This window comes from Eschrichtius robustus, chromosome 11, assembly GCF_028021215.1.
Source record: "Eschrichtius robustus isolate mEscRob2 chromosome 11, mEscRob2.pri, whole genome shotgun sequence".
In the NCBI taxonomy this organism is placed as follows: domain Eukaryota; kingdom Metazoa; phylum Chordata; class Mammalia; order Artiodactyla; family Eschrichtiidae; genus Eschrichtius; species Eschrichtius robustus.
In genome coordinates, this window is record NC_090834.1 from 69,601,176 (window position 1) to 69,620,125 (window position 18,950).

At 34.9% G+C, this 18,950-nt stretch overlaps 1 protein-coding gene across 3 annotated transcripts in view; it reads left to right on the forward strand.

Annotated features, from left to right (window-relative positions):
• Positions 1-18,950, forward strand: part of USP47 (ubiquitin specific peptidase 47) — a 125,231-nt gene that overhangs the window by 83,918 nt on the left and 22,363 nt on the right. For all 3 annotated transcript variants that reach the window (XM_068556794.1, XM_068556796.1, XM_068556797.1), the window contains exons 9-16: positions 8,436-8,531; positions 8,615-8,767; positions 11,460-11,627; positions 13,428-13,559; positions 14,003-14,079; positions 14,671-14,726; positions 16,777-16,889; positions 17,924-18,028. In XM_068556794.1, the coding sequence (XP_068412895.1) occupies positions 8,436-8,531; positions 8,615-8,767; positions 11,460-11,627; positions 13,428-13,559; positions 14,003-14,079; positions 14,671-14,726; positions 16,777-16,889; positions 17,924-18,028 (900 nt within the window). The remainder of the gene's footprint in view (positions 1-8,435; positions 8,532-8,614; positions 8,768-11,459; positions 11,628-13,427; positions 13,560-14,002; positions 14,080-14,670; positions 14,727-16,776; positions 16,890-17,923; positions 18,029-18,950) is intronic.

Below are 18,950 nucleotides of genomic sequence, written 5' to 3' on the forward strand. Positions count from 1 at the left end.
TAGGTGTTTGTTCTTTAATTCTTCTACGTCTTTGTTAACCATTTCTGCACCTTCTCGATCTTTGCCTACATTCTTTTTCCATGGTCCTGCATCATCTTCACTATCATTATTCTGAATTCTTTTTCTGGAAGGTTGCCTATCTCCGCTTCTTTTAGTTGTTTTTCTGGGGTTTTATCTTGTTCTTTCATCTGGTACGTAGCCTCTGCCTTTTCATCTTGTCTATCTGTGAATGTGGTTTTCATTCCAGTCGCTGCAGGATTGCAGTTCTTCTTGCTTCTGCTGTCTGCCCTCTGGTTGATGAGGCTATCTAAGATGCTTGTGCAAGCTTCCTGATGGGAGGGTCTGTTGGTGGGTATAGCTGGGTGTTGTTCTGGTGGGCAGAGCTCAGTAAAACTTTAATCTGCTTGTCTGCTGATGGGTGGGGCTGAGTTCCCTCCCTGTTGGTTGTTGGGCCTGAGGTGACCCAGCACTGGAGCCTACAGGCTCTTTGGTGGGGCTAATGGTGGACTCCGTGAGGACTCATGCCAAGGAGTACTTCCCAGAACTTCTTCTGCCAGTGTCCTTGTCCCCGCAGTGAGCCATAGCCACCCCGCCTGCCTCTGCAGGAGACCCTCCAACACTAGCAGGTAGGTCTGATTCAGTCTCCTATGGGGTCACTGTTCCTTCCCCCGGGTCCTGATGTGCACACTATGTGTGTGCTCTCCAAGTGTGGAGTCCTGCAATCAAATCCCCCTAGCCTTCAAAGTCTTATTCTCTGGGAATTCCTCCTCCCATTGCCAGACCCCCAGGTTGGGATGCCTGATGTGGGGCTCAGCACCTTCATTCCAGTGGGTGGACTTTTGTGGTATAATTGTTCTCCAGTTTGTGAGTCACTCACCCGTGGTTATGGGATATGATTTGATTGTGATTGCGCCCTTACTACCGTCTCATTGCGGCTTCTCCTCTGTCTTTGCTTGTGGGGTATCTTTTCTTGTGAGTTCCAGTATCTTCCTGTCAATGAATGTCCAGCAGTTATTTGTGATTCCAGTGCTCTCTCAAGAGGGAGTGAGCACACGTCCTTCTACTCTGCCATCCTGAACCAATCTACCTGCTCCCCCACCTTTTTTAAACAACATAATTTTTTTGTATAGAAAACCTGAAGACATTTACCAAAACAAAACCCTAGAACTAATAAGTGAGTTTAATAGGTAGCAGGATATAAGATAAACATAAAAAAATAAATTGTATTTCAAAAATACTAGCAAAGAAATGTGGAAAGTGAAATTAAAAATACAATACCATTTATAGTTGTGGGGCAAAAAAACCCTTAGGTGTAAATCTAACAAAATATGTACTGGACCTATGTGCTGGAAACTATAAATTCTGAAAAGAATACTTAAATAAAGGGAGAGACATACTGTCCTCATTGATTGGAATATTCACATGGTAAAGATGTGGATTCTCCCCCAAATTGTATAATTTTAATGAAATTCCTTTCAAAATCTGAGAAGATTTTTCAAGCTCATTCTAAAAAAAAATAGCTAGAATAGCTAAGGGAATTTTGGAAAAAGAATAAAGTAGGAGAAATCAGTCTACTTGATCTCAAGACTTATTATATAGCTACAGTAATCAAGGCTGTATGGTATTGGAGGAATAGACAAATGGATCAGTGGAACATAATAGAAAACCCAGAACTAGATCCACATAAACATGCCCAGCTGATTTTTTTAGAATTGCACAGTGCAATTCAATTCAGCAAGGATGGTCTTTTAAACAAGTGATGTTAAAACCATTGGGAATTCATATATACAAAAATGAACCTTTACTTAAACCTCACAGCTTGTAAAAAAAATTAACTCAAAATGGATCATAGATTTAAACAAAATGTAAAGTTACAAACTTTTAGGAAAAAAACACAGGAAAAAATCCTCTAGAAAAAGCGTTAAGCAATGAATTCTTAGACTTGATACCAAAATGTAAAATCCACAAAGGGAAAAATTGACAAGTTGTATCTCAACAAAATTTTAAAAACATTTGCTCTTTGAAAGCCTATGTGATGAAGGTAAGAGAAGCTACAGACTGGGAGAACATATTTGGAAACCCCATATCTGACAGAGGACTAGTATCTAGAATACATAAAGACGTCTCAAAACACAATAGTAAAAAATGATAACAGTCCATTTAGACAGTTGGCAAAAGACATAAACAACATTTCATATAAGAGGATATGCATATATCAAATAAATACAGGAACAGATGTTCAACATCACTAGGGAAATGCAAATTCAAACCATAATGAAGATAACACTCTCTACCAACAGAATGGCTAAAATAAAAACTAATGGCAGCACCAAAAGCTGACAACAGTGTGGAGGAACTGGATCACTCATATGTTTTTGGTGGGAATGTGAAAAGTTACAGGCAGTTTCTCATAAAACTAAACATGAAATTATCGTAACCTCCAGCAATTGTACTCTCGGTTATTTATCCCAGAGAAATGAAAACTTATCAAATATTCATAATGTCTTTATTTTTAATATTCTATAACTGGAATCAGCCCAGATGTCCTTCAACAAGTAAATGGTTTAACAAACTGTGGTACAAACAAACCATAGAATACTACTTAGCAATAAAAAGGGACAAACTACCGATACACACAGAAACTTGCATGAATCTCCAGGGAATTATGCTGAGTGACAAAAACCAATCTCAAAAGGTTACATATGGTTCCATTTATATAACATTCTTGATAAAACAAAATTTTAGAACTGGGAGGTGGATTAATTATTGCCAGAGCTTGTAGATTAGTTGGCGCCAGGGGAAAGATGGGTAGGTGGTTACTATAAAAGGACAACATGAGGGATCCTTGTGGTGTAGGAACTGTTCAGTCTCTTGACTATGGTGGTGGATATATAAGCCTATACAGGTAATAAAATTGTAAAGAACTTAATACACACACATAGACAAATGAGTACACTGAAACTGAGAAAATTGGAATAAGATTGGTGGGTTATATCAATGTCAGTATCCTGATTGTGATATTATACTATAGTTTTGCAAAATGTTATCAAATGGAGGAATGGCAAAGTGTACAGGAGGCTCTGTATTATTTCTTATAATTGTATGTGAATCTTCAGTTATCACAAAAATTGCAATTAAAAGTAGATGGCTTAAGTAAAAGTAGAGTTCTTTTCCTAGTTTAAAAGAGAAAACTATATATTCTGGGGAAGATAGTTGACTATCAGTAAGGAAGACATGTAACTATTTCAATAGCACAGAATTGCTAAGTATGTCAAAATCAGTTAGAAAATAGTTATCAGTAGTGGTTCTAATTTATCTTCAGTAGTTCAGTCTGAAAAATAAAGTATTATATTTTAGCAACCATTTCTTCATTCAAGCTGAAGTAGACGTTGAATGATGGAGAAAGAATTTTATATATATGTTAAGAGTAAAAATAAGTGAGAGGATTTATATACCATTCCTTGGTTCTATCTTTTGATTGCACTGTACCTAGATTTTCTGTATTTCTTATTCAGAGAACTAAGGATGTAAGAATTCTCTATGTTCTATTCTGAATGCTGGAAATCAGGGTCTAAAAAACTGCACAATTACACTTTGTATAATATATAAGGAGGTGTAAGCTCTAGAAAATAAAACTATTATTTTCACTCTGGAATGATGAAAAACAATCACAGTCAACCCAAAGCTAGTTTGGAAACATGACACAAGAATAACATACTCAAGAGGACAGCTCATGGTAAGCAGTATAGTTTTTTTGTGTGTATTAATAATGGCATAATGTTTATAATATTTTCCATTTTTATGATCCATAACTTATTTTTTGGTATCTAAGATATAGTTTGGCACGATTTTTAGTTATCTTGTACATCACATTAAGTGAAGACAAATGTATATAACCACATTAGCCCATGATTTACATAATTTATTTGTTGAATGAATGGATGAATTGAAGCTAATTTTTATGACTGAATAATTTTATTTATAATTATTCTGGGGTCAACTTTTTAAAAAATGAATAAGGAGCTAAAGAAAATTATTGATATAGCTTTAACTGGTTTCTAAATCTAAAGGAAAATGGTGGCTACTTCAATCTCCATATCTCCACATATCCTCCCAAAACCATAGGCTAGAAGGAACACAAATGAAACACAACTAACCCATACTTTCTGGATTGCTAGGAGACAATAACATGAACTTCAAATTACCTGAAAGTAGCAAAATTATCAAGTGCCAGCGGAGCTTCCACTGCTGCTGCAAGTCTGTATATGTGGAGAGTATGAAGTGGGATGCTTTAGAGACTATGAAACAGAAGAGAGGGGACTGAAAAACTTAAAATGAAGACAGAATCACCCTCAAAAAGAGAAAGTTCAACAGTATGTGCCAAAATAGTGAACACAGACTGGGACTTGGTAGTTTATAGTACCAGCTACCAGGAAGGAGTTTTAGAGTGTGTAGGATTAGGAAGTGGCAGCCTTGGAGGAATTTTGCTTCTAGAGAAGGAGATAAGCAGAGAAGGGGTGATGCCACTGAGTCCTAGCAGTGAGGAGAAAACAAGAAGAAAAAGAAAAAGAAAGGGTTCTGCAAAATGAAAGAGGACACCAACCTCTTTTTCCCCATTACCCATTCAAGAAATTACACTTCACTAAGTTGACAGAAGGTACTCACAAACTAAAGAATGCTGTCCACAAAATGAGTAGGGGAAAAATCAAACTTAAACAGCACCACTGTTGGACGAAAACAGAAAATATATATGAAATCATTTCAGCTGATGAAAATCTATACACACACAACCTCAAAACCTTAGAAAAATAACCACAAAGTAGCATACTGTAACACAGTACTCTAAACTAAATTAAGTATTCTCAAGCAAGCAAAACAGAACTTGGTATCCAAAAATTTAAGGAGAGAAATGGATTAAAGAAAAAACCAAACAAACAAGAAATGCAATGCAAGCTGACCAAACTCAGGAAGGAGATTAAAGAAAAGACAAGACTACGTTAGAAATGAAGAATTAATTATAAAATGCTCAAGAGAAAATAGAATGGAATGAAAATCTAAGGAAGAACATAGAATGAAAATGAGATAAAGAAGTAAAAATTAGGATCTCAGAGCAAATGATGGAAAGGAAAGGCTGGCAAAGGAGGTCCAACATAATTGGAATCTGTGAAGAATAAAAATAACTCAGTAGAACAAAACTTATAAACTATAATCCAGGAAAACTTTCTGGGAATAGGGGAAATTTAAATCTACCTTTTGAAGGACCCACCACTGTACCTGGAAAAATGGACCTGGAATGATCAACTGAGACATATTTTAGTAAACTGCTAAACTTGAAAGACAAATTGGGCTGGCATCATACTTTTGAAGAGCAACATGCAAATCATGGCAATAGAATGGCAATTTCAGGAAAATCAAGGAAAAGTACAGGCCAAGGATTTGCTATCCAGCCAAGTTTTTCTTCAATTATTATGGCAATAGAAAATCAACTTTTGAATATTGAGGAACTCATTGACCATTGTATCCATAAGCCTTCTTGAGGAGTTTGTTGGAGGATGATCTCCATCCACCCAAGAGACCACTGGGGAAGCTTTAGCAAAAGGACCGTGAGCATTCAATATACTAAATTGTAGAATTAAGGACTAAATAAAACAAGGGTGGGGACATGGAAAGAAGAAAGTATGAAATGTTACATGTTAAACAACGTACAGAGAATACCATTCTTAAAAAAGGAAAAGAGAGTGAGAAGGGAAAGTAGAATGAGATCATAGACTGTTAAATAGGTGGGAGACCAAGGATACCATTTAAAATCGGCCAACCAGACACTAAAAGCTTAAGTAAGGAAAAGGAAGGATTAAGGGCACTAACAAAAGTACGTATAAATGCACTAGAAAAAAATTACTAACCTTCCTAAATACCAAAAGAAAATGTAAAAAGTAGCAAAGAAAAACACCATGTAGAAAAAGAAACAGTATTACTTAATAGAGTAATTAAAATATACAGTAGTGACTGAGATGAAACAAAACATCAGTCATATTAAATATGGATGGGCTTCAATTGCCTATTAAAGGTAAAAGATTTTCAAGTTGGCTTATGAAACAAACATACTAAAATTTGGTTTAAACAAGAATCCAATAGTGGATGCTAAACTAAGGTGGAAAGTTCTTTAAGGCATAGTATTTTTGTACGGTCTCCAAGTGTCTCCTTACAAATTGCTTATTAGCTGCAAGAGGAAAAAAATAATAACCACATAGTGAAAAAACTGGGCAACACCTTGACCAGGTGATTGAAGTTAATATCACCAGTAAGGATGTTAGGGATATCTTGCCCTTTGACTGTGATACCCTTAGAAGAACACATCATTACTTACTTACATTAGTCTAGTAAGGAATGCATAACCTGAATCTAACTGTAAGGAACATCAGACAAACCCAAATTGCAGAACATTTCTATAAAATAACTGGCCTCTTCAAAATCGTTAATGTTATGAAAGAAAGGCTTTGAAACTGTACCCGACAAAATGAATCTGAAGAGGCAGACAGCCAAACGCAATCTGTTTTCCTGGATTTGATTCTGTACTGGATGGGGAGAAATACTATAAAGGACGTTATTAGGATAATTGACAGAATTGGAATATGGACTGACAGAAGTACTTTACCAATATTAAATTTTCCTGAGTTTGATAACTCTTCTGTTTATGTAAGAATATGTTTTTTCTTAAAAAGTCACATTGAAGTATTAAGAGGAAAAGCACGTACGAACCTACTCTCAAGTGGTTCGGAAAAACACATAATGTGCGTGTGGGTGGGAGAATGATAAAGCAAGGTAGCAAAATGTTAAAAGTTGGTGAGTCTAAGTAAAACGTTTAAGGGAATTTTCTTTAAACTTTTCTCTGGGTTTAAAAGAAGAAAAAAAAAAAAGGTAGCTCTGGCTGTGAACTGTAAGCCAGAGATCAATACATACATACAGCTTAGTTTAGTAAAGTAGAATTTGAGTTACATAATGTTCTCACTCTCTCCCTTTACCCTCCCCCTGCTTTTTTAAGATATTGTTTTAACAGTTCAGTAATCCATTTGGAAAGCTCAGCTGATTTGGTATCAGTCTGTGTTAAGCTGTAGATGTGATTGCTCTTAAAGCTTTTACCTCTCTTATGTTTTTAAAGAATTTGCCTTTTGCGTACTTAAAATATGGGGGAAAAAATCCAAAAAAAATCGTTTTCTAAATGTGTCCTTTCCTATGACCTCCTGTAAAACGCTTGATTATGTGGAGAAAAACCAGCTACTTGGTCCCCCTCCCCCACCCCATTGGTTCTTCTTGTGTTCTGAGGACCAAGTAGGAGATGGATGAAGTTAGAAGCATCTTGTATATTTTTTCATATTTTTTATCTTCTTCCAAAATGAGCTATACCAAGCAATATGTGGATAGTAGTTTTTATATGCTTTGCTAGCTGTTTTACAGCTAAGTCCATTTTGCTAGATCAAGCTCCCTTATCTTTTGAGGAACAACTTGTTCTGTATCAAAAATTTTTTGAAGATATTTTGTCTTAATGATTCCACTTCTTTTTCTTTATATGTAATAAATATTGTCAGTAGTTCTACTTAGACCATGTCTGAGGAAAAGAGATGACATCAAATGAAATTGTGCAATCCAATCTTATATGTTGTATTAACTAAAATTTCTTAATTGTGAAAAATCAATGATGAAAACTTAAAATAAAAAGTTTATGCCTACTGATTCTTCAACAATATTCATACTAGTTTCTTACTTCTGCCTTAAAGCTGTATGGAGAAAAGAGAACCACATGGTTCCACTAGGTGAACAATCCAGCATCTCTCATACATTTTCAAATGGAGCAGTAGCTGACAAGCAGTGCGAAGGTCGCACAGTGGTTTTCAGTCTTCGTAATTAATGCAGTGGTAGCTTACTGACTGACCCTAGATGTAGGGGTTAAGGATAATTATTAGATTTTTTAATGTACAGATAGTGTAAGTTCTTCAGAGTGCTGGGTTATTAACTGTGCAGTTTAAAATTGTCTCCTTTTACAAGAAGGATGCAGTGACACATGCAACTGCTTTTCTAAGAGGTGTGGAATTCCTTTTTAATCTAAAGACTGAGGATTTCTATTAGATTATTTAACCAAAAATCACAACGTAAAGTCTGTGAAAATTAGGTAGAAATGACTAACTGATGTGCAACACTAGGAAACGCAGAGCTCATACAGAATGAAATAAAGTAATTTTTTGCTCAGTTTTTATAATGATAACATCATTTTGCTGTTGATACTTTTTTTTCCCCCTTTTTGCATTTTGAATTCCTAATTTTCTTGCTGTTCTACATATAAGTATTTTGGTAATTGCAGTGTTTTTATATTCAGGGCTTTGTCATTAACATTATAATATTTTACAATAATTATAAAACAATTTTTTTTTTCTAACTAGGAGGAAGCATTGCATGCATTTATTCAGCCAGAGATCCTGGATGGCCCAAATCAATATTTTTGTGAACGTTGTAAGAAGAAGTGTGATGCACGAAAGGTAGATGCCATTTAGAAATTAATACTCAATTATCTGAGATAATATTCAATATTCAATAGATTCCCCCCACTTTTTTTTTTTAGGGTCTTAGGTTTTTGCATTTCCCTTATCTGCTGACCTTACAACTGAAAAGGTTTGATTTTGATTATACAACCATGCACAGGATTAAATTGAATGATCGGATGACATTTCCCGAGGAACTAGACATGAGTACATTTATTGATGTTGAAGATGAGGTAAATACTTATAAATTATACTTCAGATATTCTTCTTTGATCAGAGTAACTTGTGATATTCTTTGAAAAGACAAAAAGGATATTAAATTCTGGAATTATTTCTTTAATTTGAGTGATAATCTTATGTTTCATAACTTTCTTAGTTATTGAAACGTACCAGCCTAGAGATGGGCTGCACTTGTGTTTCTGGCACATGATAAACACAGAACAGATATATTGAATGAACGAGCAAACTGGGTAGTATGGCCATAATTTCTTGTTTTGTCTTAGTGTCTTTTTCGAGCATTAAGGTTGCTGGGTTATTCTCCCTTAAGGTTTACCAGCTCTTAAATTGTCTAGGTTAGAAAGCTAGGTAATAAAGATATTTTTCTGTGTTTCTTTTTTAATTAAAACTTTTAAAATAAAAAATTTAAAACTATTTAAATATAGTTTGAGAATGGAACTTTGAGGGCACACATAAAGCTCATTACTTTCTTCCACTCATTGACCTCCCCCAATTCTCTGGTTCCTCTATCTTTATCCAGTAAAAGATTCATGATGTCCCACTCTGTTCTCTTGGAAACTCTTCTGATTTAATTATTGGCAATATTTACAATCACTTAACATAGTTGTTACAGAGTGATAAATCTTTCTTATTCTCAAAACTGCCATGAAGTATTTTTTTCTGATTGGAATTCATCACAATAGTTAAAAATGCCTTTTCCCAGAGGCTTAAAAATAATTTTAAACATTCTCAAGTTTTATTTATGCTCTTAAGTACTAAGTGGCAAATGTTTTCTGAGCCTTACTTTCCTTGTCTGTAAAGTAAGGATGATAATTGCTTTTCATAGTTTTCATAAGATGAGATTGCCTCAGATAAAGTAAATGTTCATTGAATGGTACCTGTGACCAGGTAACATTCTCTGAAAGGTTTAATTTGAAATAATATCTCAAACACTTGTGCTTAAGCTAGGAAGTCTGTCCAAAGTATACCAAACTTTCAAAGGAGATTCCTACTCAGAGATGAGTATTAGATGGGTCTTCTGTATATTCCTAATGTATTTCTTATAAAGGGAAGTCTTTTCCAAGGGAAGAAAAGTGAGATACAAAGTTTGACCAGAACTTTTAGGAAGTTCTAGGTCCATTTCTTGGAAGAAGAGAAGATGTTCTGGCTTAGTTAAAAGGAGTTTCAGGGATGATCTCTTTGGACTTTGTGTAGAATTCTCAAGTTGCTTTTCACCTCCATTTTTCCTTGAACCATACTTTCTTGAGGGATGAAGGCTGTGTGTTAGGTGCAGTTCTTACAACAAAGTTCTTGGCAAGAAGTTGGTACTTACTACATATTGCTTGGTTAATTCAAGAACTTCTAGGCAATGCCTTAAACATATCAAGTGCCTACATCTTAGAGAAGAATTTTCAAACTATGTATTTAAAATATTAAAGGAGGGGCTTCCCTGGTGGCGCAGTGGTTAAGAATCTGCCTGCCAATGCAGGGGACACAGGTTCAAGCCCTGATCCGGGAAGATTGATCCCACGTGCCACGGAGCAACTAAGCCTGTGCGCCACTACTACTGAGCCCACGTGCCACAACTACTGAAGCCCACAGGCCTAGAGCCCATGCTCTGCAACAAGAGAGAAGCCTGCGCACCTCAACGAAAAGTAGCCCCCGCTCGCCACGACTAGAGAAAGCCTGCACGCAGCAATGAAGACCCAACACAGCCAAAAATAAATAAAATAAATAAATTTTAAAAATAAAATAAAATATTAAAGGAAAAGGGAGGAAAGAGTTGTTTGAGGATTTCTAGGAAGAATTCTTTAAATTAAATTTGTCTGAAAGAGATTTAAAAATCATAAAAGCATGGAAAAGTATTATTTACTGTTGTTACATTTCCACCTCCTTAACTGGAGTGTAAAGTTCTTGAGGATAGATACAGTGTCTTGTTTTTCTTTCTAATTGTCTGTAATACCTAGCATAGTGATAAACTGAATTGAACTTTTTGTTCAAGAACGGAGATGATATTCTTTTTTTTTTATATTTATTTATTTATTTATTTATTTATGGCTGTGTTGGGTCTTCGTTTCTGTGCGAGGGCTTTCTCTAGTTGCGGCAAGTGGGGGCCACTCTTCATCGCGGTGCGTGGGCCTTCTCACTATCGCGGCCTCTCTTATTGTGGAGCACAGGCTCCAGACGCGCAGGCTCAGCAATTGTGGCTCATGGGCCTAGTCGCTTCGCGGCATGTGGGATCCTCCCAGACCAGGGCTCGAACCCATGTCCCCTGCATTGGCAGGCAGACTCTCTACCACTGCGCCACCAGGGAAGCCCGGAGATGATATTCTTTTGGGATTTGAGAACAACAGAAGCTCGTTTTGGAGCTTAAGTTCTCTGCTTTTATGGTTTTTGATGAAAGAAATGGTAATTTCATATTGTTACTTTGCAGCTGTAAACATAAATGGGGTTTAATACAATTCTGAATCACTAATTTGTTGTATTAGAATTTTAAGGTTGTTAATAGAAATGCTTTTAAAATACACTTTTGTTTAATTTTATTTAAGGTCTCACTTTTTAAGAGAAAATAAATTTGCTTAAAGTAGAATAAGTATTTTTATTAACAATAGCATCGTAAATTATGTGGGAGAAGCAGCATATAGATTGAAAGGTTTATATTTTCCCTTAATTTAGCTTATAATTGTAAGATAATTATGTTTTATTAAGAAATCTCCTCAGACTGAAAGTTGCACTGACAGTGGAGCAGAAAATGAAGGCAGTTGTCACAGTGATCAAATGAGTAATGATTTCTCCAATGATGATGGTGTTGATGAAGGGATCTGCCTTGAAAGCAACAGTGGAACTGAAAAGATTCCAAAACCTGGGCTTGAAAAGGTACTTTTTGTAATTTGTGGGTTTTAGTTGAAAGAGAGAGTAAGGTAATCTCTGAGCTGCTATATAATTCTCTTTAAAAGAAGTTTAATTGCTACTATTTTTATGCATATATGTGGTCATAATTAAACTTTAGAAAAAACTACTCACAGGTGGGAGCATTAATTTCTGAGAGGCTGAACTGTACCTCTGAAGCAAGCTGAGTGGTGGTGTGGAAAGGGTGCCTAGTAGTGAGGAAACACTTCATTTTGCCTTTAAAGTAGCAGCAAGCCTCTAATATCAGAGTTTTCTCATATAGCAGAATGAAAGCATTAGACTAGATCTGTTAATTTAAAAAAGTATGGCTATGGGACCCTTTCTGAAACAATAAGAGAACTAATCTTTTTTAGGTAGGGGACCCCTCAGTTTTCCTCCCCTCCCCTATGACAGCCCTTAAGGGACTTCAAAAAATGATACAATTCCATGGATTATCATTTGGAAACTACAAGACTGGATAGAATTTTTTTGTTACTAGGTCAGTGATTTTTAAGATTTTATCAAACCATTTCTTTCACATTTGTATAATTTGCTTTATTGAGGGGAGAATTACAGATCAGATGTCTTGAGCATGGTGTGAATAATTAATCACCAGTGTGAAGACTGATCACTAGCTCAAGTCTTACAGAGTTGTATTAAATATAGGGTTTTTTTTAGGCAGTATTTAAGAATGGAGTTTCACTTGCATAAATCTGTTTTTAGATCAAGACCATTATTCTCACCACCATTACCACTACCCTTTACCTTTTAAAATTATCTGTTTCTTTCAGGGCAGACACATGAGGTGTGGATTGCTATGTGATGAATCATGTAGTGGATACATTATAACTTAGTGTAAAGAACATTGCCTTCAAACAAGAGTTGGAAAACTGTGGCCCAAGACCTAAATCCAACCCCCAACCTGTTTTTCTACATAGACAATTATGTCTATCTTTTTTTTTGTTTTCCTTATCTTATTCCAGTGGATAGGATTTCCCATACAATGTTGAATAGGAGTGGTGAGAGAGGACGCTCTTGCCTTATTCCCAGTCTCAGGAGGAAAGTATTCGGTCTCTTGCCATTAAGTATGGTATTGGGTCTAGGTTTTTTATAGATGTTCTTTATCAATTTGAGGAGGTTCCTCTCTTCCTAGTTTGTTGAGAGTCTTTATCATGAATGGGTTTGGATTTTGTCAAATGTTGTTTCTGGGTTCAATTGGTAAGATCATGTAACTTTTCTTCTTTAGCCTGGTTTACATAGGTTGATTTTTCTAATGTTGAACCAGCTTTGCATACCTGAGAGATATCAAATCAATAGATCACTGTATCACAGATATTACATAAATACATTAGAAGATGTTCAAAATAATTATATACCTTAGGTCTTTTTATAAAGGAAGTGGAATCTTATTTGGATTTTAAAAAATGTTATTTGGGATTTATTGATTTTGATGTGCATATCAGAATGGTCTCGTGTTTAACACCTCCTAAAATTTCAGACTATTATTTTCTTTTTACATAAATATATAAATTTGTATTTCAGTTATGCATTGTTCTAGAGGTCATAGCATAATTAAAATGTGAAGGAATACACTGAATGAAACTTGTGGTATATAAAATTATGTGGTGAATTACCATTTTAATGATCTTAAGAGAAAAGTTGACTTGCCATAAATACATAGGACAACTAACATGTTACTTCCCTGTGTTTTAGTAGAGAATAGGAAATATACAAATTAGGGTTTTGTGTTTTTCCTCTGTGCTGAGTTACTTTTATTCTTTTCTTTAGAATTCTTTGATCTATGAGCTCTTCTCGGTTATGGTTCATTCAGGGAGTGCTGCTGGTGGTCATTACTATGCGTGTATAAAGTCATTCAGTGATGAGCAGTGGTACAGCTTCAATGATCAACATGTCAGCAGGGTAAGGAGGGATTTTTTAAGATTATTATTCTGAAAGACAGGAGTAGGGATGTTTCTCATCAACAGCAGGGTTTATTAAAAATGTGAGACTCAGTCTGTCCAGTGAAGCATACCAAATCATTAACACATACCAGATGTCATTCTTTTGTTTTTGTTTTCAGTAAATTTCCTTTGTTTCTTTGTTTTGTTTTATTTTGGGCTTGCTGAGTGTTTGCAGAGCTAGACTCCCAGTTTTCTTCTTGCCCTGAGCCTTCACACCGGCTATCTATTTAAGAGCACTAGAAAAGATTGGCCTTTAGTAGCCACTGATTATGATTACATTTTGTGAACTGGTATCTGTGTGGTCCATTTAACTCTGAGGTTAAAACTTGGGTTACATATTGACATAAAGGTAATGGTGTTATAGATCTTACCAAAAAAGTAAGTAATGTAACAACTTTTTAGATAACACAAGAGGACATTAAGAAAACACATGGTGGATCTTCAGGAAGCAGAGGATATTACTCCAGTGCTTTTGCAAGGTAAATAACTTCCTAATTTTTACTGTTTATAAATTAGAATTAATTACAGCTTTTCAACATTTTTTTATCACTAAAAGGATTTAACCCAAGGGTCAACAAACTATAACCTGTGGGCCAAATTCAGCCTGCCTTCAATTTTTGGAAATAAAGTTTTATTGGAACACCATCATACTCATTTGTTTAAATATTGTATGTTGATCTTTTCCCACACAACAGCAGAGTTAAGTAATTTTAGCACACACAGAATAGCTCACAAAGCCTATGGCTTTTACTATCTGGCCCTTTTCCAGAAAAAATTTGCTGACTCCTGACTTACCTGTAGTACTCATTCTAGGACGAAGGTTTTTGGAAGATTTTACTACGTTACCAAGAAAAGATACGGGATTTTCTCATACATATGTCAGTAAAAGCAAAGTAGTCTCCTTTTTTTTCAAGAATGTTTAAATCTGAACCTGTACAAGAACAGCTACATGATTTTCTAATTGTTTGAAACAACAAAATACTACTATTTAAAATAAATATTTGATGCTAGGAAATGCAATCTTTACAATCTACTTTTTGTCCCTATTAATCTTTTTTATATTTTACTAGCTCCACAAATGCATATATGCTGATATATAGACTGAAGGACCCAGCAAGAAATGCAAGTATGTTGACATATAGTTACTTGATTTTAGTCTGTGTTATAAACCAGTTTTTTTGCAAGTTTTATAAACCCAAATAACTACTTTTAAATGATAGGACAATTAAATTTTTTTATGTGTGGAAGAATTAATTATAAAGACTGTTATGAGATAGTACCAACTGGTAAAAGCACTTGGAAAAAAGTTGAACTGTTTTTTAATACACTAAGAGACAAAACTTACTCTGTATTGTGTACGTTGGATATTTATTTGCAGTAAGATTGTATTATATGTAGTTTGGTGCAGTGATGATAGTCTCCAGATCTGTGTAGCAGGCATAACTCACCATCTGCACGTCCCAGAACAAGTTATTTAACTTTTCTAAGACTTACTTTCCACACATGTAAAATGGGAATAATTATCGTATTTTATAGGATTATTATAAAAAATTAAATGAGATAAAATTTTAAGCATTTAGTATCGTACTAGAGTTAAACATCTTTGCTTATTTGCTTAAAAAGCAAGTAAAGTTTTATGAGTCGAGTATGCATCCTTTATTAGATTTTAATTTTATTAAGAATCCTAAAAATAATCCTGTATACAAAGCGTGTGGATTTGCCTTTCTTTTTTCCTTTCGTAACTGCTACTTTAAAAAATTACAGTTCCTGTGTTTTCTTGCTAACTCTGATCGTGACAGAGACAGTATTTGCACATAGGTGTGTAAAGCGTGTGTATGTGTGTGTGTACATACGATATATACACAGGTGATGTGTTTGCTCATATTCTTTTCACAATTAATATAATCATTGTCTTTGATTTCAATATATTTCCTTTGTTTAGAAACTACTATACTGTGAGTAAATCTATTTAAAGCAGTCAAATGTTTTTGTTTACATTTTCGTAAACTCTCATCAGACTGTGAATTCAGTTGGTGCAAGGCTTAGGACTTATTTATCTTTTCACCAATGATATAATCCAGGGTCTGTCATATAGAGGCTGTTCAATAATTTACTGTGTAATTATAGGAAAGAAAAAAGGAAATTATAATAAGTCATTTCAGAACAGAGATTTCAGAGTAGAAGTATTCATTCTTACTTTACACATAATGAAACTATACCCTAAAGAGTAATTTGTCCAAGGTCATAGCTACCTGGAGGCAGAGCCAGGTTTATAGTTTGTGTATCCTCTGTGGCACCCAGCATTCCAGATATTTCATGTAGTGCAGTAACTCAGCTTTCTTTTATCCGTTCCCCGTTTTATCCCCGTTTTATCTTTATCCTCTAGTTTTGTGATGAAGCACCAGGGGGCACTGTATATATGATGTGGAATATTTTTAAAATTAGAGCTCATTTCTGTAAACAGTGGATTTTTACCTTCCACAGAGGCATGATTTTTTTTAAATGTAAATTGTTCTCCCTGTTTAATGCCTAACAATCATTGGCTTTATTAAGCAGTGTTATAGTCTCATACTGTCACTTCGAATACTTTGAGTTACATATGAAGTTCTTTGATTAGAAGGCAGCTAAAAGACTACTTTGAGAACAAAGGAAAGATAATCATATTAGTGAATAATAATAAACAAATAAATACCATTTGTAGTAGTAGAGCATCAACAGTATTTATTACATTTCCTTATATCCCAGGTAATAACTCTATGTGGTAAGGTGCTGTTAATAAGCTGAAGAAACCAAGGTCTGGAGAAGTAAACTTGCCCAGGGTTACACAATTTGACGGTGATAGCACTATTTGAAATCAGAAGTGCTTTTATTTTCAAGTTTAAGGGAGGCTTTTTCATTCTAAAAATCTTAATTTACATACCAGAGTTGTCTGGAGCCAAGAGGTATACAGATAAAGATATGGCTTTTTTGAGACCTAACCATGTGTCATTATCAACTACCTCTTCACCCTTGCCTGGAAGAAGCTCATGTTGCAAGTTGAAAGATTGATGTAATTGAGATATATTTTGATAACAGCTATAGTAGAAGTGTATACTCTGGGAACATAGTAGAACAAAATTAAATAAAGGAAGCTCAATCTCAGTGGCACTGTTTTACCCTGTTTTTACTATTAATAGAATTTCTAGAAGTAGATGAATATCCAGAACATATTAAAAATTTGGTGCAGAGAGAGAGAGAATTGGAAGAACAAGAAAAGAGGCAACGAGAAATTGAGCGCAATACATGCAAGGTTAGATTTCCTAATTTTACTTTTAATTAAAAAGTGCTATTGAACTTTGCTTAACTGCAGTTCTCATCACTGACTCATAGGGTTGATTCTGTAGATAGTTATGCCATCATGATCATTAAACAGTGTAACCAACTATATTACTGAGGTAAAGTGATTTCATTTTATGCATAACAAACCAGTAGCATGGGCTTCCCTGGTGGCGCAGTGGTTGGGGGTCTGCCTGCCAATACAGGGGACGCGGGTTTGATCCCTGGTCCGGGGGGATCCCACATGCTGCGGAGCAGCTGGGCCCGTGCACCACGGCTGCTGGGCCTGTGCTCTGGAGCCAGTGAGCCACAACTGCTGAGCCCGTGTGCCACAGCTGCTGGGGCCCACGTGCCTAGGGCCCGTGCTCTGCAGCGGGAGAGACCACCGCAGTGAGAAGCCCACATTCAGCAGCGAAGACCCAATGCAGCCAAAAATAAATGAATAAATTTATTTAAAAAAAAACAAAAGCCAGTAACGTAGTGATAATGCTCAGTGCTGGTGAGGTTACAATGAGATGAACATTGTAACATTCTGCTACAAGTATAAACTGATAAAACCTTTCTGCCTAGAATTTGAGTAGGATTTATCAAGAGCCTTAAGCAAATTCATATTCTTTTATATAATTATCTCAAGAAAATATTACCTAATGAGATAATGACAGATGCGGTAAAAATTTTGACCACAAAGACATTCTCCACAGTATTTTCCAAATTAGGGAAAAATTGGAAACAACTTGAATATATATCAGTAGGAGAGTGATTACATAAATTGTGATACATGCTTATAAAGAAACATACAGTTGTTAAAATTAATGATTTTGAATTTTTTTATAACATGAGACAGTATCAATTATTAAGTGAGATAAATAGACAGGGAGAATGATCCCAATATGTTTTTTTTAAATTATAATATTTTGACTATTAGGAAAAAATACTGTCTACAAAAGAAGTAAGTTTGATTTATGACCTGTTGAGTTAATGATGATATTTTACATTTACATTTTCTAGATAAAATTATTCTGTTTACATCCTGTGAAACAAGTGATGATGGAAAATAAATTGGAGGTTCATAAGGATAAGACATTAAAGGAAGCAGTAGAAATGGCTTATAAGGTATGTTTAATTGCACTGTTGGCATTTAATTATTGATACTTTACGTAACAGTATTAACATTTTCCCAAGTTTTTATTATAGTCAGTAGTAATATAAGCACTTGCAGTAGCTTTGATAGCCCACTTAAATCCTATGTCTCTTAAAGAGTATAGTTTACACCTCTTCTCTGGAATGTGGTCCATTGCTTTTGAGAACTTTCTCACTCCGAAAGCCAGTTAAAGCTTTCTAAAACTCAGAAATAGAATTAGAAACAAAAATATTTATTTATTCTTTATATTCATTTAGCAGGTATTTATTGAGTGTCTACTATATGATGCATTAGAGAACTTGAGTGAACAAGACCACATGAGGTGTTAGAGGTACCAGAGTGAGCAAAACAGGCTCACTGCCTTCTTGGAGTTTACAATCCCACTGGGGAAAAAAACAGACAAAAAATATTTAAACACCACAGTTTGCAAATATCTTATTAGATGCTATAAAGTAATTCAGTAGTATATTAAGGTTATTTAATCTGAGACTTAAACCGTGAGGAGACAGCTGTGCAAGAAGTTGGGGAAGAGTATTTTAAGTAGAGGTAACAGCATGTGTAAAAACTGAGGTGAGGAAGTACATGATCAAGAAGCTGAAAAAAGGAGCATTGTGTTTAGATCATCTTGAATGAGAATAGAGTCACATAAAATGAAATTAAAGGCTGTGTAAGAATAGAAGTTTGCATTTGATTCTAAGAATAATGCAAATTTCTAAGTGGGTTTTGAAAGGCAAATAGAAAAAGAAGCATTCTTTAACCAGATTATTCTAAATGCCATCTGTTATACTTGACAAAATTTTTTGCCCTTTCCATGTAAACATTAACATCATTTGACTAAAGTTAAACAGTCATTACCTAGAGAAAAAATTGCATACTACATCATTTCATTTATAA